The following is a 26,181-nucleotide window of genomic DNA, read 5'->3' as shown; positions in this document are numbered from 1 at the left end:
TTAAGGAACTCTCCTGGTTAGAATCACAATCACATTTTGAATATCTGGTCAAAGCATGAAAATACCAGTTCCTGGCACAATGAGTAGAAGGAAAATAGGCTGCAAGAAGGTACCCTCAGATAAAGGCAATCTTTAAGCTTCAGAGCAATCTTTGGGGTGAGTGGTACCTTATTCTCATGAAGGAAAAGTCTTTACTGCTGAGGGCACTGGGTCTCTGGAGTTGACTTGGAGGATACATATACAATAGGGTGTGATTTCTTACAAGCTGCTTTTTCCAGTTTGCTTGCAGTTTCTTTCCCTTGTTTAACTTCTCTTTGAAGCCTTGATTCAGCAGCTAACCTACAGGCATTAAAGCATCCACTCTGAATTCAAATGTGGTCAGGAAAAATTAAAGAAGAAACAATCCTATATAGTATAATGGATCTCTTAATGAGACAAGGTGATTTTCTTTAAGGTATTTAAGAAGAAAAATTACAGTTGATTCCAATACAATTAAAAAAACTAAATCACTGCCTCACTAAAAACATTTTCTATCAATAGGCTTAATTTTTCAAATGTCTAAAGAAATATCTTTAAGGCTGATAAAAAGTCATGGCAAAGTATAAAATAAAGAATTAAAATATAATGATACCCTGTGTCCGAGGTCAGGGGCAGCTGGGAGGAGCCACCCCGCGCCCAAGGAGCTGTGGCTGCGTGGGCGCAGGAGGGCCTAGAGGAGCTATCCCACGTTGAAGATCAGGAAGGGTGGTGGTGAGGAGATACCCTTCGTCCAAGGTAAGGAGCAGCGGCTGCACTTTGCCGGAGCAGCCATGAACCACGCCCAAGGTAAGAGAAACCTAAGTAAGATGGTAGGTGTTGCAAGAGGGCATCAGAGGGCAGACACACTGAAACCATACTCACAGAAAACTAGTCAATCTAATCACACTAGGACCACAGCCTTGTCTAACTCAATGAAACTAAGCCATGCCCGTGGGGCAACCCAAGACAGGTGGGTCATGGTGGAGAGGTCTGAAAGAATGTGGTCCACTGGAGAAGGGAATGACAAACCACTTCTGTATTCCTGCCTTAAAAACACCATGAACAGTATCAAAAGGCAAAATGATAGGATACTGAAAGAGGAACTCCCCAGGTCAGTAGATGCCCAACACGCTACTAGAGATCCGTGGAGAAATACCTCCAGAAAGAATGAAGGGATGGAGCCAAAGCAAAAACAATACCCAGCTGTGGATGTGACTTCTATTTTCTTGAAGCAAGGTCCGATGCTGTAAAGACCAATATTGCATAGGAACCTGGAATGTCAGGTCCATGAATCAAGGCAAATTGGAAGTGGTCAAACAAGAGATGGCAAGGGTAAACGTCGACATTCTAGGAATCAGCGAACTAAAATGGACTGGAATGGGTGAATTTAACTCAGATTACCATTATATCTACTACTGCAGGCAGGAATCCCTCAGAAGAAACAGAGTAGCCATCATGGTCAACAAAAGAGTCTGAAATACAGTACTTGGATGCAATCTCAAAAACGACAGAATGATCTCTGTTCGTCTCCAAGGCAAACCATTCAATATCACAGTAATCCAAGTCTATGCCTCAACCAGTAATGCTGAAGAAGCTGAAGTTGAATGGTTTTATGAAGACCTACAAGACCTTTTAGAACTAACACCCAAAAAAGATGTCCTTTTCATTATAGGGGACTGGAATGCAAAAGTAGGAAGAAAGGAAACACCTGGAGTAACAGGCAAATTTGGCCTTGGAATGTGGAATGAAGCAGGGCAAAGACTAATAGAGTTTTGCCAAGAAAATGCACTGGCCATAGCAAACATCCTCTTCCAACAACACAAGAGAAGACTCTACACATGGACATCACCAGATGGTCAACACCAAAATCAGATTGATTAGATTCTTTGCAGCCAAAGATGGAGAAGCTCTATACAGTCAACAAAAACAAGACCAGGAGCTGACTGTGGCTCACATCATGAACTCCTTATTGCCAAATTCAGACTCAAATTGAGGAAAGTAGGGAAAACCACTAGACCATTCAGGTATGACCTAAATCAAATCCCTAACAATTATACAGTAGAAGTGAGAAATAGATTTAAGGGCCTAGATCTGATAGATAGAGTGCCTGATGAACTATGGAATGAGGTTTGTGACACTGTACAGGAGACAGGGATCAAGACCATCCCCATGGAAAAGAAATGCAATAAAAGCAAAATGGCTGTCTGGGGAGGCCTTACAAATAGCTGTGAAAAGAAGAGGTGAAAAGCAAAGGAGAAAAGGAAAGATATAAGCATCTGAATGAAGAGTTCCCAAGAATAGCAAGAAGAGATAAAAGAGCCTTCTTCAGTGATCAATGCAAAGAAATAGAGGAAAAGAACAGAATGGGAAAGACTAGAGATCTCTTCAAGAAAATTAGAGATACCAAGGGAACATTTCATGCAAAGATGGGCTCAATAAAGGACAGAAATGGTAGGGACCTAACAGAAGCAGAAGATATTAAGAGGAGGTGGCATGAATACACAGAATAACTGTACAAAAAAGATCTTCACAACCCAGATAATCACGATGGTGTGATCACTCATCTAGAGCCAGACATCCTGGAATGTGAAGTCAAGTGGGCCTTAGAAAGCATCACTACGAACAAAGCTAGTGGAGGTGATGGAATTCCAGTTGAGCTATTTCAAATCCTGAAAGATGATGCTGTGAAAGTGCTGCACTCAATATGCCAGCAAATTTGGAAAACTCAGCAGTGGCCACAGGACTGGAAAAGGTCAGTTTTCACTTCAATCCCAAAGAAAGGCAATGCCAAAGAATGCTCAAACTACCACACAACTGCACTCATCTCACATGCTAGTAAAGTAATGCCCCAAATTCTCCAAGCCAGGCTTCAGCAATACGTGAACTGTGAACTTCCAGATGTTCAAGCTGGATTTAGGAAAGGCAGAGGAACCAGAGATCAAATTGCCAACATCCGCTGGATCATGGAAAAAGCAAGAGTTCCAGAAAAATATCTATTTTTGCTTTACTGACTATGCCAAAGCCTTTGACTGTGTGGACCACAATAAACTGTGGAAAATTCTGAATGAGGTAGAAATACCAGACCACCTGACCTGCAACAGTTAGAACTGGACATGGAACAACAGACTGGTTCCAAATAGGAAAAGGAGTACATCAAGGCTGTATATTGTCACCCTGCTTATTTAACTTCTATGCAGAGTACTTCCTGAGAAACGCTGGACTAAAAGAAACACAAGCTGGAATCAAGATTGCCAGAAGAAATATCAATAACCTCAGATATGCAGATGATACCACCCTTATGGCAGAAAGTGAAGAGGAACTAAAAAGCCTCTTGATGAAAGTGGAGAGAGTGAAAAAGTTGGCTTAAAGCTCAACATTCAGAAAACGAAGATTATGGCATCCGGTCCCATTACTTCATGGGAAATAGATGGGGAAACAGTGGAAACAGTGTCAGACTTTATTCTTTTGGGCTCCAAAATCACTGCAGATGGTGACTGCAGCTATCAAATTAAGAGACGCTAACTCCTTGGGAGAAAAGTTATGACCAACCTAGATAGCATATTCAAAAGCAGAGACATTACTTTGCTGACTAAGGTCCGTCTAGTCAAGGCTATGGTTTTTCCTGTGGTCATGTATGGATGTGACAGTTGGACTGTGAAGAAGGCTGAGCACCAAAGAATTGATGCTTTTGAACTGTGGTGTTGGAGAAGACTCTTGAGAGTTCCTTGGACTGCAAGGAGATCCAACCAGTCCATTCTGAAGGAGATCAACCCTGGGATTTCTTTGGAGGGAATGATGCTAAAGCTGAAACTCCAGCACTTTGGCCACCTCATGCGAAGAGTTGACTCATTGGAAAAGACTCTGATGCTGGGAGGGATTGAGGGCAGGAGGAGAAGGGGAAAACAGAGGATGAGATGGCTGGATGGCATCACGGACTCGATGGACGTGAGTCTGAGTGAACTCTGGGAGTTGGTGATGGACAGGGAGGCCTGGCGTGCTGCGATTCATGGGTTCCAAAGAGTCGGACACGTCTGAGCGACTTAACTGAACTGATCATGATAAACATATCTAACAAAAAATGTTTAACGCTGCTGCTGCTGCTAAGTCGCTTCAGTCGTGTCCAACTCTGTGTGACCCCATAGATGGCAGCCCACCAGGCTCCCCCGTCCCTGGGATTCTCCAGGCAGGAAGACTGGAGTGGGGTGCCATTTCCTTCTCCAATGTATGAAAGTGAAAAGTGAAAGTGAAGTCGCTCAGTCGTGTCTGACTCTTCGCGACCCCATGGACTGCAGCCTACCAGTCTCCTCCGTCCATGGGATCTTCCAGGCAAGAGTACTGGGGTGGGGTGCCATCACTTTCTCTGGTTTAATGCTAAAGCACTATATCAATGTTAACATGACTCAACAAAAGGCAAATGCAAGATAAAAATTAACAAGGAATCCTGGGCTGCATGAATAGATCTAGATATCCCATTATAAAACTCAAATTTCAACTAGCAAAATAATAGTTTAAGAAAAAAATAAACAATGAAGAAATATTTTAAAGGGCCTATACAGATATTTTATTATAGCAAGAGAATCAATTAAATTCATAAAGCATGCAAGAGTGAATCTCCTAATAGAAGCCATGTTTATTATAATATTATCATAGGATTGTGTGTCTAAATTAATCATGCAGAGGGCAAAAGGCTGGAAACATCTGAAGTTAGCAGATGGACTCACACACACACACACACACAAACGTTTTGTTATTTTGTTTTTAACTATCAAGACAAAAAAATTTCAACGTGCTATTTGAGTCAAACAAGTAGCTGAACATTTGCTTGAATAATTTTTATTAAGCAAAAGAAAGCAGCAGAAGAAATGAAGACAACATAGAGAGTAAGATTTGTACTGATCAATTCTAGAAATTCACCTCCAGAAATATACAATGGTCAAGCACACATACACAATGAATCACATATACACAAGCATAACTTGTTGAATTCAATTCACAATTAGTCGAAACCATGTGTCAGATAGCATTCATTTAAAGGTACCTTTTTCCTTGAGAATATTAAGCTTTTAGTTCAAGTGACTTATAGGTTATAATGCTATTACATAAAAATTCAAGAAATGGAGTAATACATTACTCCAATTAACAATAAAAGCTGCAATACTGTTGAAATGCTTTCATTGTTAAATACTACATTTAGTAAAATGTAAAATGTCTTATTTGTATGTCTCCATTAAGACTGATGTAGTACCTTAAAGATATAACAGCACCTTAAAGATCTCCTTTCATAGCAGACAATCCCAGCTAACTATTTTCATACCAATATGCTTAATTTTTAAAATGTCTATTTATTTTAATTCCACTATCATTCCACTGCATAAAGACATCCTTCATCTTTTATCATCCTTTTTTACCTTCTCCATTTCCCTCATTCACTTCTTTTTTGCCCACACTTGGTCCTGCTATACACATCAAGAATGTGTTTTTACACCACCCTAACCTCAGTCACTGTACCTACCTTTCCCTTCCACTCACTTTCTCTTACCTTCTTTCTGGCCTCTATTATTTTAATTTTTTTTAAAAATGTTAATTGCTACAGACATGTATGTCTGACACCTTCTCTTTTAGTCACAAACTCAATTATGCAGAAACTAGAGGCTTTGAAGTTTGGGTGTAAATTGAAAACGAGTTACCTTTGATATTTTAAAATGTCAGAATAGGTATTAAAGCACATGCTTGACGGCTTAGAATAAACAATTTCAAAAGCCATAAAAAAATTTCACCTAACAGTTTTTTGGAAGGCTGAAATTTCTTAATACTAATTGGAAAGCCCTTTTAGGAGGTAAGGTAATTTTTCTTTCAGGTCACTCCTGAACCAGGAAAAAAATAACTACATTTATTCAAAACAACAAAACATTCAGAGATGTACTAGACTCGTGACACAGAAAAGTGTTACTGTTTAAAATAATTCCTTTATTCAGGAGTCTTTTCCCCTGGCAATCATCTTAGTCTTTCTTAAAGTTTTAGAAAATTGGAAGGTACGTAGATGAAACTGGGGAATTATACTGCATACAATACTAAGAAAATAGATTAAGAAACAGATAGCACAGTTCATGCAGCGATAGAGGCGAGATGGAGAAGGCTGCTCCCTGCCTTGAAGGAAAGACACTGACCTGGGAGAGTTAGGGGTGTTTCCACTTCTTTCACTTAAGGCTTCCGAGTCAGCTGGAACTCCTATAAGTTTCACACACTTCTTTTCCTTTCCTGGCTGAACATCCATGGGCAGATTTTTGTAAGGAGAGAGAATGACTCCTGATGTGTTTACAGAAACTGTCTTTTCTAGCTGCAAGTTGTTATCTTCCAAACCGTTAGAATAGGATTGTGCCTCCTCTTTCTGTGGTGATAATCTATAAACTTCTTTCCCATCATCATTGGTGGCACATATACCATTAGGGGCGGTAATATCCACAGGCAGGACTTCACGTCTCTTTTTGAGTACAGGCACTTCAATTTTCTCTGAGAATAAAAACAATTAAAAAATGTATCTAGTCAATATATCAACTAGCTATAAATATATTTATTTTCCTTTGTTTTCCACTCCTGTTTCTTTAAAAACTATTCATCTGCTTACTGAAATATACTGTCTTTAATTCTTTCTTTTTTATGTATTCCATTAACTGTATCTTTGCAAGGTTATCTGGCTATAAATTTTCCTTGGGACCTCAATATGTTTGACCATAGGAATGAACACTTAAATGTTCTCTTCTAGGCATACAAAAAAGATCTTCATGACCCAGATAATCACAATGGTGTGATCACGCACCTAGAGCCAGACAACCTGGAATGTGAAGTCAAGTGGGCCTTAAGAAGCATCACTATGAATAAAGATAGTGGAGGTGATGGAATTCCAGTTGAGCTATTTTGAATCCTAAAAGATGATGCTGTGAAGTGCAGCACTCAATATGCCAGCAAATTTGGAAAACTCAGCAGTTGCCACAGGACTGGAAAAGGTCAGTTTTCATTTCAATCCCAAAGAAAGGCAATGCCAAAGAATGCTCAAACTACCACACAATTGCACTCATCTCACATACTAGCAAAGTAATGCTCAAAATTCTCCAAGCCAGGCTTCAATAGTATATGAACTATGAACTTCCAGATGTTCAAGCTGGATTTAGAAAAGGCAGAGGAACCAGAGATCAAATTGCCAATATCCACTGGATCATCAAAAAAGCAAGAGAGTTCCAGAAAAATACCTACTTCTGCTTTATTGACTATGCCAAGGCCTTAGACTGCGTGGAGCACAACGAACTATGGAAAATTCTTAAAGACATGGGAATACCTGACCTGCCTCTTGAGAAATCTGTATGCAGGTCAAGAAGCAACAGTTAGAACTGCACATGGAACAACAGACTGGTTCCAAATAGGAAAAGGAGTACGTCAAGGCTGTATATTGTCACCCTGCTTATTTAACATATATGCTGAGTACATCATAAGAAATGCTGGGCTGGATGAAGCGCAAGCTGGAATCAAGATTGCCGGGAGAAGTATCAATAACCTCAGATATGCAGATGACACCACCCTTATGGCAGAAAGCGAGAACTAAAGAGCCTCTTGATGAAAGTGAAAGAGGAGAGTGCAAACACTGGCTTAAAACCCAACATTCAGAAAACGAAGATCATGGCATCTGGTCCCATTACTGCATGGCAAATAGATGGGGAAACAGTGGAAACAATGTCAGACTTTGGGCTCCAAAATCACTGCAGACGGTGACTGCAGCCATGAAATTAAAAGACGCTTGCTCCTTGGAAGAAAAGCTATGACAAACCTGGACAACTTATTAAAAAGCAGAGACATTACTTTGCCAGCAAAGGTCCATCTAGTCGAAGCTAGGGTTTTTCCAGTGGTCATGTATGGATGTGAGAGCTGGACTATAAAGAAAGCTGAGCACTGAAGAACTGATGCATTTGAACTGTGGTGTTGGAGAAGACTCTTGAGAGTCCCTTGGACAGCAAGGAGATCCAACCAGTCCATTCTAAAGGAAATCAGTCCTGAATATTCATTGGAAGGACTGATGCTGAAGCTGAAACTCCAATACTTTGGCCACTTGATGTGAAGAACTGACTCATTTGAAAAGACCCTGATGCTGGGAAAGACTGAAGGCAGGAGAAAGGGACGACTGGGAATGAGACAGTTGGATGGCATCACCGACTCAATGGACATGAGTTTGAGTAAACTCCACTAGTTGGTGATAGACAGGGAGGCCTGGTGTGCTGTAGTCCATGGGGTTGCAAGAGTTGGACACGACTGAGCGCCTGAACTGACTGACTGGACTGAGGGTTATTATAAAAGTTGCATGGGGCTTCAGCATGGAAATTAGAAAGGATATAGCGCATAAGAGTCAAGCAATCCAGGTACAAATCCTAGTGCTAACAACACTCAGCAGCTGAGTGACCTTGGAAAAGTACTTAACCTCTCTGAGCATTGTTTTCTTACTTTTTTCAAAGCTTGAATAATAATCACTTACTGATTAACTACTAAGTACAAAGCACTGTGGTAACTGCTATATGCTTTTGCACTTAATCTAAAACATGGGCTATGTTTTTGTAATGTATAAAATGGAATTAAAAGCACTAATTGAGGAACATTCAGTAGTGTGTTATCGGAGAAGGCAATGGCACCCCACTCCAGTACTCTTGCCTGGAAAATCCCATGGATGGAGGAGCCTGGAAGGCTGCAGTCCATGGGGTCGCCGAGGGTCGGACACGACTGAGCGACTTCACTTTCACTTGTCACTTTCACGCACTGGAGAAGGAAATGGCACCCCACTCCAGTCTTCCTGCCTGGAGAATCCCAGGGACGGGGGAGCCTGGTGGGCCGCTGTCTCTGGGGTCGCACAGAGTTGGACACGACTGACGTGACTTAGCGGCAGTAGTGTGTTATAAAGATTAACATAACATCATTCTATCTCCTATGCAGGTCGAGATATACAGTCACAGAATAATCATTCTAATACTTTTTGTTTTCCGAAACTAACATGTCTTTCATTTTCAAAATCAAAATATTAATTAAGTTGCAGAAACCACAGCTGACTGTGGGGCTAGTGTTCCTGCTCTGCCCTATTGTTTTTAAATCATTGTCTTTCCTTTCTCTTGCACTGCTTCTTTGAAATCCACACCATCAATATTCACTATACTTCCTCCTGGCTGCGCTGTTTAGTTCAGCAGACCTTTGAAATCTGAAGTGGATAACTCTTAATCAGGACAGTCTATTAACCAGAGAAGGGGAAAAAGAAGAGAGAAAGAGAAACCTTTTTAAACTATAAAGAAACCTTATTATTGCTGACAATCTGCCCCCTACTGTTGAGAATCACTCCTGTCCCTGAAATAATGATGAAGAGAGAGCTGTAGGCATGTGAATGGTGTAGGGGCAAAAATGGCTGAAAGGCTATAACCTAGAACATGTAACAGAACTTTGTTTGGCCTAAGAACCATCACATTCTTAGACTCCATTATTTTAGGTTTTCTATGAACAATTACTATTAACTAATATAGCTCTTAAACATCAGTTGCCTCAATAAAACCGAACTCTTTGGTATTACATAAGATGCTGCAATCTTAAATGGAAAAGGCCCAAATGTTAAGGAATACTCATTTTATTCACGCACATCCAGTACACAGTTCTCTTTCCTACAAATTCTGTAGCAATACATTTATTTTATTAAATATAGATACACAGTCACAAATTAGTTTGCAATGAGGTTTCCATAAAGCTGTAGAAAGAAAAAAATTTGATATGATTTCTCAGAGCTTCTCATGATATAAAAGACAAAATATATGATACATTCATACCTTCAGGTTCATACTTCAGTTTTAGCTCATCTAATTTAGCTCTCAGTTTCATATTTTCACTTTGGGAAAGCTGGAGGTGCCTTTCATTTAAAAAAAGTTTCCGCTCAATATCCAGAGCCCGCTGGCTCTCAAGTAATGCTTTCATTCGCTGGATGGACAATTCACCTTTAATGCTTTCACTTTCTTTGCTACATTAAAAAAAAAAAAAGAGAGAGAGAGAGAGAGAGAGAACCAAGGAATATTAACATAACACATAAAATACATAGTTTTTAGTACAAACTATTTAGTTGCTAAGTTGTATCCAACTCTCTTGTAACCCCATGGACTGTAGCCTTTCAGGCTCCTCTGCCCATGGGATTCTCCAGGCAAGAATACTGGAGTGCCATTTTCTTCTCCAGGGGATCTTCCCTATCCAGGGATCAAACCCACTCATCTCTTGCGTCTCCTGCATTGGCAGGCACATTCTTTACCACTGACCCACCTGGAAAGCCCACAATTGTTTACTATATTATATATTTGAACTCTTAGTAAAACATATTTCCCTGGTGTTTTTTAGTAACAAAGAAACAATAAGCAAAATAAGATTTAACAACAGCAGTTTCAAATTAAAAAATCTCATGAATTTTTCAAACGAAATGGACACAGAGGGGCATACTTTCCACATGTATAAATAAACTCCTTTAAGTTTTAAATTACATGACATTTATTCTTTAAAAAATTAGGTTATAAGAACATTTTCTAAAGTTCTTTATACTTGCTAATTTGAAAGGCTTTAAGAAAAACAAAAAACTAAAAACATTTAATTATTCATTGAAAGTATTTTTCTTCAATAACCAGTAATAATTATATCAAATAAATATCATTTGCTGCAGAGGTATTTTTGTTGTTGTTCTTTTCTAGAACTTTCTTTTGGCAACGTAAAGACAAAACTACAATTAGAAGCAAGTGAACAGAGTGAACAGAGTCTCCATCTTTCTAAGCACCCAACACTTACTTTAAGTTGTCAAGCTTTATTTGAAGTAAATCTGTGTAATAGGTGTCATCTTCCAGAGCAACAGAGTTGGCTGAAGGCTTAGATTCCATACTTTCATATAAACTCTAAAGAAAACAACAGTTCTTACTACTTAGATAATAAATTAGGTTAGCATAGGTTTACTAATGTCAGTTACCTCTGCTGCTGCTGCTGCTAAGTTGCTTCAGTCGTGTCCGACTCTGTGCGACCCCATAGATGGCAGCCCACCAGGCTCTCCCGTCCCGGGGATTCTCCAGGCAAGAACAAAGGAGTGGGTTGCCATTTCCTTCTCCAATGGGTGAAAGTGAAAGCGGAAAGTGAAGTCGCTCAGTCGTGTCCAACTCTTTGCGACCCCAGTTACCTCTACTGAATGCTTATCTTACGGCAGGCGCCGTGCTAAGCAGTATCCATGTAACTCACCCTCCTTCTGAAGCAGGCATGAGAAGGAGCACTCCTCTCTTAGAGACGAGGGAGCTGCCTCACAACACTACAGGCAAGCACGCTGGCAAGCGGGGATCTGAGTGCAGCTCTGTCTCCGGAGCCTATGCTTCTAATTCCACCTGTGCTCCCTCTGCTTCCTCTCTCCTGGCTTTCAATATGGAAGAAACAAATACTCACTGGGAAAGTGCAGCACTCAATATGCCAGCAAATCTGCAAAACTGAGCAGTGGCCACAGGACCGGAAAAGGCCAGTTTCCATCCCAATCCCAAACCCTTAATTCCAGCCTTATGAAACAGCCATAGGTAACAAAAATATGAAAAAGAGTGGAAATCCATAAAGTTATTTTCGGTGCCCACTCTTCTGAGATTCTGAAAGAATCTCTGTACAACTTCTCTGAGGAAAAAAATGTAAATTTGCTTAAAAATATGTAAACAAATTCAGCGATTGCAGGTAAAAGACCTTAATTTAAAGCCATAATTTTCGAAGTATAGTGCAGAGTCTACTGGTGAGCCACATACACCTATCAACTGATGTTTTTCAAGTTCAACCAAAATTGCAGTCCTTTCAACAGTTCTTGTAAGAGAAATAAAATTATATAAACTTAAAATTTTATACTAATAGCTAATTTTATAGTAATAGCTACAATTTAGAATGTTGACATTATTAACGTTTACAAAGTTTGTCATTTATAAGCTGTGATTAGTTCTTTAGTGAGAAGATAGATATCTGTGCTCCCTAAGTTAATTTATAAATTCAATGTAATCCTAATAAAAATGCCAACAAACTTTTCTTCTTGAGCTAGACAAGATGTTCATAGGGAAAAACAAACATGAAAGGACAGAAAAAATGCTGAGAAAGAAAAGCTATGGTGGGAGAAGAGCCTTACCAGACAAACCATAACTATAAAACCTCTAAATTAAAAGTATGGCACTGATGTGCAGAAAAGTAGGCCAATCGAATAGAATGGAAAGTCCAGAAATAGACTCAGGCATATATGAAAATCTGATATATGATAAAGATGTTATGTTAAATCACTGCTATCAAGACTGACTTTTAAATAAATGATGCTGGGACAACTGGCTAATTATTTGGAAAAGGTAAAATTAGATTTATACCTCACCCTATACACAAGAATAAACTTCAATCGAGATCAGGTCTCTAAACGTAAAATGTGAAGCCGTACAAACACTACTAGAAAACATGCGTCAGTTCCTCTATATACCCATGCAAGTAAATACACCTATGAAAACATGCTAAAATTCACTTATTATTACAAAAATAGAAATTAAGACTACACTGAGATACCATTTCTTATCTATCAATGCAGCAAAAATTAAAAAAAATAATACATTCTATTGGTGAGGTGACAGAGAAATGAGCACTATGATACAATGCTAGTTTACTTTGACCCAGAAATTATACTGTAGGAATTACTCAGGATGATACATCTATAATAAGGAAACACACATACATGCAAAATAACACTTTGTAGCACTGTACATAATTGCAAAATACTGGAAATAATCTAAATACCCAGACAGAGGAGAACGTATGAGAACCATACATCAGAATCCTCTATTGGTGTGATTAGGAAGATCTCTCTAAACTAGATGAAGTGATTTCCAGGTTAAAATTTAAAAAAAAAAGTGAACTATAAAAGACTATCTGTGTTATGCCACATTTTGTCCAAGAAATAAAAAGGGAAAATAAAGCCTACATATAAAGCTGCTCTTTTTGCAAAAAGGAACAGGCCATGAGTAAATCAGAAACAAACTGGCTGCCCAAACAGGTGGGTGTAAACAGAGGGGAAGGAACGGGAGACGGGCAAAACTCTGTACAGTTTTGACTTTAGAACCACATTAATGATTCACATGCTGGAAAGAGTAAATAAATTCAACAAGGATGGACAAAACCTAACTATTTCAGATGACTAACACACTCATAACTGGTAAGGCAAAGTGCAGCACTCAAGCAGTGGCCACAGAACTGGAAAAGGTCAGTTTTCACTTCAATCCCTAAGAAAGGAAATGCTGAAGAGTATTCAAATCATGTACAATTGCACTCATTTCACATCCTAGCAAGATTATGCTCAAAATCCTTCAAGCTTGGCTTCAGTAGTACATGAACCGAGAACTTCCAGATGTACAAGTTGGATTTAGAAAAGGCAAAGGAACCAGAGATCAAATTGTCAATATTCGCTGGATCATAGGAAAAGCAAGACAATTCCAAAAAAACATCTACTTCTGCTTCATTGACTATGCTAAATCCTTTACCTGTATAGGTCACAACAAACTGTTGAATATTCTTGAAGAGATGGGAATACTAGACCACCTTAGCTGTCTCCTGAGAAACTTGTATGCAGGTCAAGAAACAACAGTAAGAATTGCACGTGGAACAATGGACTGGTTCAAAATAGGGAAAGGAGTACGTCAAGGCTGTATATTGTCACTCTGCTTATTTAACTCTATGCAGAGTACATCGTACGAAATGCAGGGCTGGATGAAGCACAAGCTGGAAACAAGATTGCTGGGAGAAATATCAATAACCTCAGATATGCAGATGATACCACTTTAATGGCAGAAAATGAAGAGGAACTAAAGAGCCTCTTAATGAAGGTGAAAGAGGAGAGTGAAAAAGATGGCTCCAAAATCACTGCAGATGGTGACTGCAGCCACAAAATTAAAAGACGCTTCCTCCTTGGGAGAAAAGATATGACAAACCTGTCTAGACAGTGAATCAAAAAGCAGAAACATCACTTTGCCAACCAAGGTCCATTTAGTTAAAGCTAAGGCTTTTCCAGTAGTCATGTACGGATGTGAGAGCTGGGCCATAAAGAAGGCTGAATGCCAAGGAATTGATGCTTTCAAACTTTGGTGCTGGAGACAACTGTTGAGGGTTCCTTGGACAGCAAGGAGATCAAGTCAATCCTAAAGGAAATCAACCTTGAATATTCACTGGAAGAACTGGTGCTGAAGCTAAAGCTCCAATACTTTGGCCACCTCAGGTGAAGAACTGACTCATCTGAAAAGACCCTGATGGTAGGAAAGATTGAGGGCAACAGGAGAATGGGGTGACAGAGGATGAGATGGTTGGATGGCATCACTGACTCAATGCACGTGAGTCTGAGTAAACTCAGGGAGATAATGAAGGACAGGGAAGCCTGGCGTGCTGCAGTTCATGCGGTCACAGAGTTGGACATGACTTAGTGACTGAACAATAACAACAGAACTTTTGAACATAGTATTTTGACTAAGTTAAAAACAAAAAGAACAAATCCTGAACTTTAATGAATAATTTCAAAACTATATATATTTTAAGAATGAGTAAATAAGCAAATATATTGAGGACAATAAGAGCCAGGTTTTTCACTGTTGGAAAAAATGGGGTGGGCAATGAACCCTGTGGCACTGGACTCAAACTGCAGTTATGAAGTATGACATCAAGGTTTTATTATGTGTGTATGTGTATATATATGTGTGTGTAATACACAAAATTGTTTACATGAAACATTCCTAAACATGCATATAACACATACATAAGTACAGTAAATGTATGGACATAGACTTCCAGTTCTGTCTGCTAGAAGAATCCAGAAGTGATGACATTTCAGTAGCAATAAGCACATTCAGTGCCCAGATCCTGGTTTCTAAGTGCCCTTCTTCGTTTAAAGGAACCTACGTTCCTTGTAGAAATGTTGATTCCAAGGCTAGGAATATTTTGTTGTGCCAGAGTAAGGAAGCACACCCACTGGCCAAATCTGGGACAGAGTAAATAAGGAAGTTATAGATTATAGTCCATAGGATAAAATAAGAATTTATGAGACTATATGACATAAATGAGGAGAAAAGCTCTAATTCATTATTCTAACTGAAATTATCATTTGGCAATCATCACAGTAATACCTGTTTCAGGCAAGAATCATCAATGGATGTTCAAGTATAAGGGGAAATAGATACACACCTGGCCTAAGTAACTCCCTGTGAAATCCTTAAGGTTAGTATCACCTGTCACAGTACAAACAGACACCATGTGCCGTCTGATGTGACACAGAGAAAGTATACCACTAGTCCTGGAGTACCCCATCAGAAACACATTGCTGTTGTTCAGTCTCTAAGTCGTGTCTGGCTCTGTGCAACCCCACGGCCTGCAGCATGCCAGGCGTCCCTGCCCTTCACTATCTCCCAGGGTTTGCTCAAATTCATGTCCACTGAATCAGTGACTTTGTATCACACACCCCAAAATGAGAGAGAATCTACAAAGCAAATGGCTATCCTCCTCAAAAATGTCGAAGTCATAAAAGATAAAGAGAGCCTGAGGGATTGTCCCAGACTGTTGTTCAGTTGCTCAGTCGTGTCTGGCTCTTTGCAACCCCACGGCCTGCAGCATGCCAGGCTTCCCTGTTCTTCACTATCTCCTTGAGTTTGCTCCAACTCATGTCCATTGAATTGGTGATGCCATCCAACCACCTCATCCACTGCCACCCTCTTCTCCTGCCGTCAATCTTTCCTATCTTTAATTACATGGACCTTTAGAGTCCTTAAAGAGATTTGACAATTAAATACAACACATGATCACAGACTGCACCCTAGAAAGGAAAGCATTTGGTCATTTTTGTATTCCAGGAAGGACATCAGTGGTAATTCCTAAAATGTAAAAGGCAGTTCAGCTAAAACTATGTATCAATGTAAGCTTCCTGATTTGATCATTGTACTGTGGTTATGTAAAAGATAAACTTCAATACTGAGTAACAACTTAAGGGTAAAGGGATATCTGGTTTGCAACTTACTCTCAAATGTTTCAGATAAAAATGTTACATACATGGAAAGAGAGAGAAAATAAAAATGCAAATGTGGTGAAACTGACAACCGGGGAATCTGGGTGAAGGGTATGCAGTAATAATTTTACAACTTTCCTGAGGGTTTGAATTTCAAAAATTTTGAAACAGTTTACTAAAGACTTGTATGAATTCCAGTTGCCACATAATACTGGACAATATGACAAAAGTCTTACTTTGCATTCATCAAAAAACAGAGGTAGAAAGCACCAAAAAATAATTAATTACTGGTAACACTTCACAGGAGGAACAGATCTCACTGACATAATGTAGAGCAGAAGACAGAAACAAGAGTGTGTAACGGATGGTTTCATTTCTATGGAGTTCGAGAGCATTTGTACACGTAAAGCTGGTACAAAGTTAGAAGGTGGGAGTACTCACTCAAAAGGGACATGGCAGAACTTTTCTGGAATGCTAGAAGTATTCTATACCATGAGCTAGGTAAGAATTTAAGGGGGTATACGTATGTAAAACTCACTGAGTTGTACACCTAAGATATGGGTGCTTTGAGTATAAATGAGTTAAAATTTACAATAACAACAAATATGGGGGCTCTATTAAAAGAAGCAGTAGTCCAAACCACTGAAAAGCAAAAAGAAACTGAAAGAAAAAATTAAATATTGGTAAATCTCAGTAGAAACTATAGATTAATTACATAAAAAAGAAACCCATTCAAGTTAAAAGTAGCAAGATATTCAAACAAAAAACTGTTATATTTTTAAAAGGTGTTTACACATACCTTAAATTTCTCCAGATTCCTAATTTCACCTAAGAGATGTTTAATTTCACCATTCTTCTGCTCCAACATGGCAAGCAACCGTTCCTGCTGTTCAAATTCAGCTTGAGACCCTTTCATTTGTAGCAATGTAGCGATCTGTACCTAGAAGAAAAAAAAATTCTCCCCCATAAAATTGAGTGGGGAAGAAGATTCTGATAACTATATTTTTGATACAATTCATATTTTGTATTATACTACTTTGTCTTCATTTTAGAAGCTAAACAAATTAGCTGTGTCTAGTTTAATACTCTAATAATTTGAAAATATTTATTTCAGATAGCCTAGTTACAGATATAACTCTTTCGTACTTATTTCGACTACTTATGAGTTGGTATCTGAAGTCCATAACAATTATCTGTACTTCTGTGAAACACAGCTGAACTGCATGGCTGTGGTCAAGAAGTCACCAGGTTAAGTGGTAGAGAAACCCGGCAGAACACTGTACTGTACTCACCATAGGCACTCTCTTCAAGGGGCTGGTGCAGCTTCTCAAAAATTTTAATAAAATTCAGTAGTATTCAGTGGGGGAAATTATTAAGCTACTCACATTCACAAATGTGAGTTTTGCAAAGGACAAGGATGGAAAGCAAAGGTAAAGGGCAATCTAAGGGTCTTGAAGCAAACTTCAATATATTTTTTTAAGAGCAGCAATCAACCTACCTAATTATGATTCCACCTCAACCTGGGAGTTGCACAGCAGTTGGAAGGAAATGAGCTAAAACCTAAACCTAGCATTCCTTTCTGCCTTTGGAAATTTCTGCAGTTCTAAAAAGAGTCAATTAGTTAACATACATTTTTGAGTATAGCAATGATATGAAGTTGCAGCTATGGTTATAAGTAAGAGATAAAGATGACTTTTAACATTTTTAAGGATCCACTTTTTGCTCCTGCTTCATACTGGACTTCTCCAGTGGCTCAGATGCTAAAGCATCTGCCTACAATGCAGGAGACCCGGGTTTGATCCCTGGATCAGGAAGATCCCCTGGAGAAGGATATGGCAACCCACTCCAGTACTCTCGCCTGGAAAATCCCACGGACGGAGGAGTGAGGTAGGCTAAAGTCCATGGGGTCGCACAGAGTCAGCCACGACTGAGCGACTTCACTTTCACTTCTTCACTTTCATACTGGAAGCTAGACATATCAATCCCCCCAAAATTCAGAATGCTACCTGCATCTAAAGATAGCTTGGGGTAGCAGAACAGTGAGAGATTAGTAAAAATAGCCCAACAAGTACAAAAAGATAACAAAGAGCAAATATGAGAAAATTTACAAAGAAATAATTCCCAGATAGGGGAGAGCTGAGGTAAACCAGATGACACAACTGAAATCCTCAGAAATAAAAGACAGAGTTGTTGTCTATTAAGTCAGCACTTTCCTATTTGCCAAACATGTAAGCATGTTGCTGTGCCTTCATTTAACTCCAGGACAACTCTTAAGAGGCAAGTTCTATCATCGCTATTTTACAAAGGAGGTGACCAATTGCTCAGAAAAATAAACATACTTGTCCAAAGTCACACAGCTAACAAGTGAGACTAGGATTCAATCCCAAGTTCATCTGATGCCAAAGTTTAATCACTGATCTTTCCTACTACTTTGGTAAATCTCATCATCCTTAAAACAGGCAGGAAACCCTACAGACTTCTATCAAGTGCTACCACTTCAGGAGAGTTAGGCACAACAGATCAGGAGTCTAACGGTTGGCACGATACTGGAATATAATTTCCACATGCTTTTCTGTTACCAGCTGTTTGACAAAAATGACACCCAACAAACCTTAAAATTAAAAGGGCTTATATGCTTGATTTGCAAGGAAAGGAAATTCAAACTTCAGTCTGTTAATAAGCCTTTGTGGGAGAACTGAAGAATGGTGAGAGAGCTAGTTTTAGTTGGAGTAGACATTTCAGGGCTACCCTCAGAAAGAGACCAGGCCAACAGTAGAACAGAAAATTTTAATACTTGATTTTTCCCATTACAAAGAAAGAGCTAATGGCAAGGCTACTGAAAGAATTAAAAACTCAAGGCTAGTGAGTAACAATTACAAACTCAATCAATCCATGGATGCTACATACACCACTAAAATCTACACAGAATTAAATGTTTTTAAATAAAATATAAAAAGGATCTCTCATTCAATTAAAAAAATTTTTTCTAAGGTCATGTAGTTCTAGAAATAATCATGTAAGTGTATTAGTTGTACAAGTCATACTGATACAAAATAAGGTTTAATAAATCTTATACTAATTCTTACCTTCATTCTTTGCATCTGTTCTCTATTAAATGCATTTTGCTTCTTCAGTGACTGATACTTGACTTTCATGCTGATAAGCTGACGTTCCATTGCTGCCCTTCGATCTTCCACCTAGAAAATATAACATGTTTAATTATGCTTTTATTAAGTGAAATGCCAACTTAATCAATGGAATGTTCATATGTACCTCTGCAAACAAAGAGTTGCCTTTACTGTTAGGGTCCAAGGCTTGCTGGAGGGCCTGGTCTAGCTGCACCTGAAGGTCCTGATTCGCTACACGAGCTTTCTAAATTCAAAAGAGAAAACAATTCAGCTACTTGAGATAAGATTAGCAAGAAAACAACTTATATAAATTGGAAAAGATGGTATTACTACAATCACAATACCTCTAAGGCATCATAGTAAGAAACCGCTTCTTTCTCTCGCTCTTTTTTTTCTCCTTTAAGCCGGTCTACCTGGCGCATTAAACTAGAATTAAGAAGTTCGAGTTGTTCTTGTCTGTACTGTAGCTCATTCACTTCTTCTTGGAGGGTGGTCTATTAAACAGGAATTGAAAAAGAAGAAACTCTTGAATAATCCTTCAGTTAGCAGCTGTCAGTTTATCTATCAGCAGAGGTTAACACTGAAAACTAAAACTAATAACTAGTCAAAGATTATTAAAGTGCATAATAAAGAAAACAGCAAAATTCTGTAAAGCAATTATCCTTCAATAAAAAATAAATTAAAAAACACTCAAAAAAAATTTTTTTAATTACTAACTTTTTAAAAAAGTGATCAAAGAAAGACTCTAGAGACTGTTTCTTTTCTATGAATTTAAAACTTTCATTTTTAAGTTAATTTTAGCTTACAATGAAAAAAATTATATTCATATATCAACTTCCACTGTATGGTTCACAACAAACTCTGGAAAGGGGTACCAGACCACCTTACCTGCCTCCTGAGAAACCTGCATGCAGGTCAAGAAGCAGCAATTAGAACCAGACGTGCAACAATAGATGGGTTTAAAATTTCAAAATTAGTAAGTCAAGGCTGTACATTGTCACCCTGCTTATTTAACTTATATGCAGAGTACACCATTTGAAATGCCAGGCTGAATGAATCACAAGCTGGAATCAAGATTGCCAGGAAAAATATCAACAACCTCAGATATGCGGATGATACCACTCTAATGGCAGAAAGTGAAGAGGAACTGAAGAGCCCCTTGATGAAGGTGAAAAAGGAGAGTGAAAAAATTGGCTTAAAACTTAACATTCAAAAAAACGAATATCATGGCATCTGGTCCCATCACTTCATGGCAAATAGATGGGAAAATGTGGAAATAGTGGCAGATTTTATTTTCTTGGGCTGCAAAATCACTGCGGACGGTGACTGCAGCCATGAAATTAAAAGATGTTTGCCCCTTGGAAGGAAAGCCATGACAAACTGAGACAGCATATTAAAAAGTAGAGACATTACTTTGCCAACAGAGGTCCGTATGATCGAAGCTACAGTTTTTCCAGGAGTCATGTACAGATATGAGAGGTGGACCATAAAGAAGGCTGAGTGCCAAAAAACTGATTCATTTGAACTGTGGTGTTGGAGAAGATTCTTCAGAGTCCCTTGGACAGCAAAGAAATCAAACCAGTCAATCCTAAAGGAAATCTTTGGAAGAACTGAAGCTGAAGCTCCAATACTTTGCACACCTGACACAAAGAGCTGACTCACTGGAAAAGACCTTGATGCTGGGAAAGACTGAGGGCAGGAGAAGGGGGTGACAGAGAATGAGATGGATGCGTGGCATTACTGACTCAATCGACATGAGTTTGAGAAGACTTTGGGAGATAGTGAAGGACAGGTGTTAGGGAAATTAAATGGTCTTGGCCTATGACCTTGCTTCTAGCCTGCCTGGACACTACCCTGACTGTGAGTGACTGCCTGCTGTGAGCGCAAGCCTTGCAGCACCGCAGATAAGATGGGGAAGAATTTTGAGATTGTCAAGACCTTGGAGGGGCCCTGGCCAACCAAGCCCCAGGCATAACAACATTCCAAGTTTTACAACACAAAACAAACAGCATTAACATGAAACCAGGCTTGCAAATTGGTCAGACTGATGATTATACCAGTTTTCTCCTGGGATTATAAGCGGGAACCCTGAACTGCAATTTTTTGAAGTCTAACCCAAGTAGCGGACATGCTGCCTGGGACCTTGGGACAACTGGGACTCCAGATGTGCTCTGACACGGGACTTCCCAGCGCCGTTTGAGTCTGGATGTTGGTCAAACCTCAACTTGGTGACATATCCTCTGTTCTATTTCCCTTTTCTTTTAATGTTAGTATATTGAAAGTAAGCTAGATAATTCTCTAATAAATATCTGTATTATTTAAGTGGCTTAGTTTGTTAACAAATCCTTTGAACCTGAGACTAAAGTGAAAACTTTCGGCAGAACAATAGGGTGCTGCCATTCATGGGGTCGCAACAGTCAGACGTAACTGAGCAGCTGAACAACAAATCAACTTCTGCCGGACCAACTTTTATATTGAGCTTTTATGACACAAACTAGGATTAGAATAAATGTCTAAACTCTTCCAGAGGTTCCAATAATCTCAAAGTAAAGTCTGCCTTACATAATCATGTAATTTAAAAGCTTTACTTTAATTGAAGGAATCCATTTAAAAACTTATTTTTTAATTAGATCATAGTTAGGCCAAAAAATATTTCAGTCTTAAAAGTAGCTCATAAGGATTATTACAAAAACATGAAAAATATACAGCCAGAAAAAGGAGAAATCTCCATAATACACATGCCATAAAAATTACCTTCACATTTTCCATTTCGGTCAGCTCAATTTGAAGAGTCAGCGTCTCTGAAGACACACTTTCATGTACACGTTCAGACATTTGCATTTCCTTTGATTTACTAGAAAGGAGTTTCTCCTGATGATCCACTTTGTGCTTCAGCTGCTTTTCACTTAGCCGAGCTTCATCTAACTCAGCTTTCAGTGTTTCTAACTAAAAAAAGAAAATTCACAATCTTATATAGTAAAAGGTAGTAAAAGTCATCAGAACATACAATTGCAGTACAAAGTGTTCTGGTACCTGCAGGACAACTATTTTGGAAGGCAATCAAACTGAACAAAATTATTTAACCCCTTTTCCAAAAATGTCACATTGCTTCAGTCTTGGAAAACTAATACAGGCACACCTTGTCTTACGGCGTTTTGCTTAATTGTACCTCCCAGACACTACATTTTTTTCACACATGGAAAGCTTGTGTGAAAACATTCAGCACCACATCTAACATTCACTAAACGGTGTGTTGTTAATAAAAGTCTTTTACTTGATGTCCAGGGTTACCATTATCATCTATATTGAATTATATTGAAAAGGATCTCAACATTCCTAGAATATATCCTGATATTTGTTTACTATTTAAAAAATAAAGAGACTTCTATTTTGATTTCTTTTCCCCTTTCAATTTTATCATGTGAAACAAAAATTTCAGCTGATTGATATATGTTGAAATGTGTATACCCTTCTGAAAAACATCACTGAATGACCCAAACTTATTGTATAATGAGATGACTGGGGTTTCCTATCTGGCCAAAGCTATGCATCTTTTAACAGACAGTGGCATGCCTTGTTTTATAAGCACACAGATGATCCTTACACATAATCAGGGTAAGTCTGGACTCCCGGCCATGTTGTCACTGTGTGGAAAATGAATGGCATGACAGCAACAGAGGAAACAGGCTACCTGGACAGTAGTGGAGAGATGACGGTGAGCTGGGCTACAGAGTAGCCCAGAGACAGATTGCAGCCCAGAGTAGCTGAGACAGATACTTTGTAGCTCAAGTTCTTAAGAGCTTGTTGATGGACTAAACGTGAGAAGTAAGTGAAAGAAAGATGGCAAGTAAAACTCCTAACTATTGGCACAAGTAATCTGAGAACATAAGAAAGACTGAAAGTATTTTTTGAATGATTTAGTCTTTACCAAAAAGCCATCTCTATAACTGGCCTTACTTTAGACTCAATATTTCCTATATTACTTTTTTGTTTAGGTATTGAAAGTTATTGCTAAACTGAAAATATCCATGGGGAAGAAAATAAGCATCCGTATCAGTAATTGGTGTCTCAACCTGCGTAGCTTCGGATAAGCTGGATTATTAGTCAGAGTGGTAAGCAAGATGATTCTAAATATTGCATGAAGCGTATTTTGATAGTTATATTTTAATGCATATGAGGAAAAAAAAGAACCAGCTCAAACATAATATATTTCATTGATACTGTTACTTAAAATTAGAGAACATTTAAAAGAGAGTCAATTTAATGAGAATTAACTAACCAGCACAGGTGGTACAGATACATAAAAATCTTAACAGATGCTACATGAAACGCAATGAAGCAGGCTTTGAAATAAGAGAATCAAATTTTGACTGACAGTCTCTAGCTCTATAATCTTGTCCAACTTCACTCAATCTGTTTAAACACTGGTTTTCTTATGTTATATGGAGATAATAATGGTACCTCCCCCTTAAGGAGTTGTCTATGAACTTGATCATATGTATTAGTTTATCTTCAATAAAAAAACTGTAAAATATACGTTTTACAGTTGTAAAATATACAACTCTAAGGTACATTAATTTACCAAAAACTATTGGTTTCCTTGCGGAATTATAAAGTATAGCACAAGTTGCAGTGAAGGCTAGGAAACTAGTCTTTCTGAAAAAGGATCGGTATCCTAAGCACTCTAAAGGAGGCCATGCTGATCAGAGCTAAAACTCCTTCTTAACAAATAGTTGCTAAAATTAAATAATTCAATTTAACTACTAAAATGTCATTTAAAACAAACTGCTAAGGTCACGTTAAGATGATGGAACCCCTCATCTCAGCTATTTTGCACAGATGGTAGTAAGAAAGTCTTTCATCATCTAAAGTTTACAAATGGTTGCATGAGCATGAAATTCTTCTGTTCCAAAACACAGACGCCCAAACCTTTTTCTTTAGTTCATTCACTTCCTGCCCGTGGCTTCTGGTCAGTGTTTCTTCTAACTGCTCCAGATGCTTTTTCTGTTGTTGTTTAATAGTTTCACATTCGGAGCTCAAACTTTCTAACATTCGACTCTTGAGCTCAACTTCTCTCTGAAGAGTGTATTTTTCTTGTTCGTAGCTCTGAAAACAGATTCAATTATAACTCAGTTATATAAAAATAACTTAAAGCCATCACATGTAAGCAGTTTTCCTCTTTGACTGAATCATTCCTGTTTCACACATTCGCTGCTTTCTAAGTAACAAGCACATGTTAAATCTGGAGTAACTATAGCTAGTATTAACGTAAAAAAAACCCTGAGAGGTGATTTGAGACTCAGTTAAAGTTCATGCTGGGGATATGGTAATTGCTTCTAGGTCCTGTCAAAGAAGTAAAAAGTGATCTCTGGCTGTCCAGTCAAGTAGTCTCTGCTAGGAAGAAAAAAAAATTAATAGCACTTAAGTTTATTTAGTAAGAATTATTTGGTTTGATAACAATATTCTCTACTTGTAACTCTAAGAAAAATGAAGAAAAGGTCATTAGTTCAAACCTCTTAAACAAGCTTTAAAAAAATAAGATAAAATTAGATTTAAAAGGAAACAACAAGGGTGGTCATTAGTTTTTTTAACTGCTATGTTTAAATTTGGAGATCAAAGTTTAAATACATTACTGAGCATTTTCTAAGTAAAACGGATTTATTCATTCTTTTAATAAAAGCATGTCAGGTATCAGGGATGCAGCCGTGACCAAGGAGACGAAATTCCCATCTCTCCTGTCGTGTCTCTCGTGAGGGTGGGGGACAAATAACTCAGAATGAGGCAAAAGCTCCTGTGGAGCCCATAAAGCAGGGCTCGTATAGCTAAGAACAAGGGGAAGTAACTCATAAGATGGGGTCAAAGGTTGAAAGAGGTTAGATTACACGGAGATCTACAAACCCAGGTAGCGAACTCAGTTTTTGTCGTAAATAAAACGGGAAGCTGCTCCGCGCTCTCAGCAGAGCTGTGACATGATCTTTTATATGCTCCTCAAAGACCGCCTGGCTGTTGTATAAAGAGTGAACAGTGTGAATGGCAACCTGGGAGACAGGCAACCTAGTCAGGAGGCTATGATAACAGTCCAGGGGAGAGACGACGGAGGTCTGAACAAGAGCAGCAGATGTTCTGTAGGTCACGTTTTTAGAGCTCACTAGTGGATTACATATGAGAAATATGGGACAGAAAGATATTGAGTAAAACTCGTAGATTTCTGGCTCAAGTAACTGGATAAATGTTTTTATAGTTACCAAATAAGGTAAAGAATTCTGCAAGAGCATGTTTGGTTAGTGGGCAAGGAATCAACTGTTCTGTTTATGTTAAGTCTGAGATGACCATTAGTGGGCAACTGAATACAAAAGTCTAGACTTAGGACAGAACTAAGGACTTGGTGTAGCATCAAGACAAACCAAAGTCTAAAATTCAACATGGAGTAAAGAAAGAGAACATATTTTTCAAACTCAGAACAGAGTCAGAAAAAAAAAATATTAGAGATTCATTCAGTTCATTTCCCTGCAGATGGGTGGGAATTAGGCCTACAATTTTCAGAAAAGAAAAATATTACATTAATAATATTAATGACTGCTGGACAACAGCAGTCTTCAGTGGCAAAGCACAAACTGGTGAGCAGAGGAGTCTAGTGTCCCACCTCAGTCAGGGTCATCATCTCATTACGGCATTTATCCAGTTGACTCTGCAGTTCATTCTGGCTCTCCACTAGCTGTAAACCATACTGCGCAGCTTTCCGTCGCTCTTCTTCAGTCTCTTTGAGTTTGCATCGAAGATCTGCTATTATCTCTGCCTCCATGACTTTTTCCTGTCTACTGAAAATAGAATAAAAGTATCTAAACTTAAACAAAACACTTCATGTTACTAAGACACAAGTGTGTTGTGTATGTATATATTCAGTATCACTGTCACATGAAAACAGTATTACAGATTTTCTCTTTGACTTTTAAATGGTCAAATTTG

At 38.5% G+C, this 26,181-nt stretch overlaps 1 protein-coding gene across 1 annotated transcript; it reads right to left on the bottom strand.

Annotated features, from left to right (window-relative positions):
• On the bottom strand, nucleotides 1-26,017 carry SPDL1 (spindle apparatus coiled-coil protein 1). Its single transcript, XM_052659274.1, has 11 exons — nucleotides 25,859-26,017; nucleotides 24,145-24,321; nucleotides 21,970-22,161; nucleotides 19,560-19,709; nucleotides 19,361-19,459; nucleotides 19,174-19,284; nucleotides 16,887-17,027; nucleotides 10,855-10,958; nucleotides 9,861-10,048; nucleotides 6,186-6,528; nucleotides 1-339 (listed from the first exon to the last, which is right to left on the bottom strand). Exons 1-11 carry the CDS (start codon nucleotides 26,015-26,017, stop codon nucleotides 192-194), a joined length of 1,812 nt encoding a protein of 603 aa, XP_052515234.1. The 3' UTR covers nucleotides 1-191.
• Nucleotides 26,018-26,181: the final 164 nt, after the last annotated feature.

The sequence above is a fragment of the Budorcas taxicolor genome, chromosome 20 (genome assembly GCF_023091745.1).
Source record: "Budorcas taxicolor isolate Tak-1 chromosome 20, Takin1.1, whole genome shotgun sequence".
Lineage (NCBI taxonomy): Eukaryota > Metazoa > Chordata > Mammalia > Artiodactyla > Bovidae > Budorcas > Budorcas taxicolor.
The sequence above is the reverse complement of the archived record's forward strand: the minus strand, read 5'-3'. Positions and strand labels throughout refer to the sequence as shown.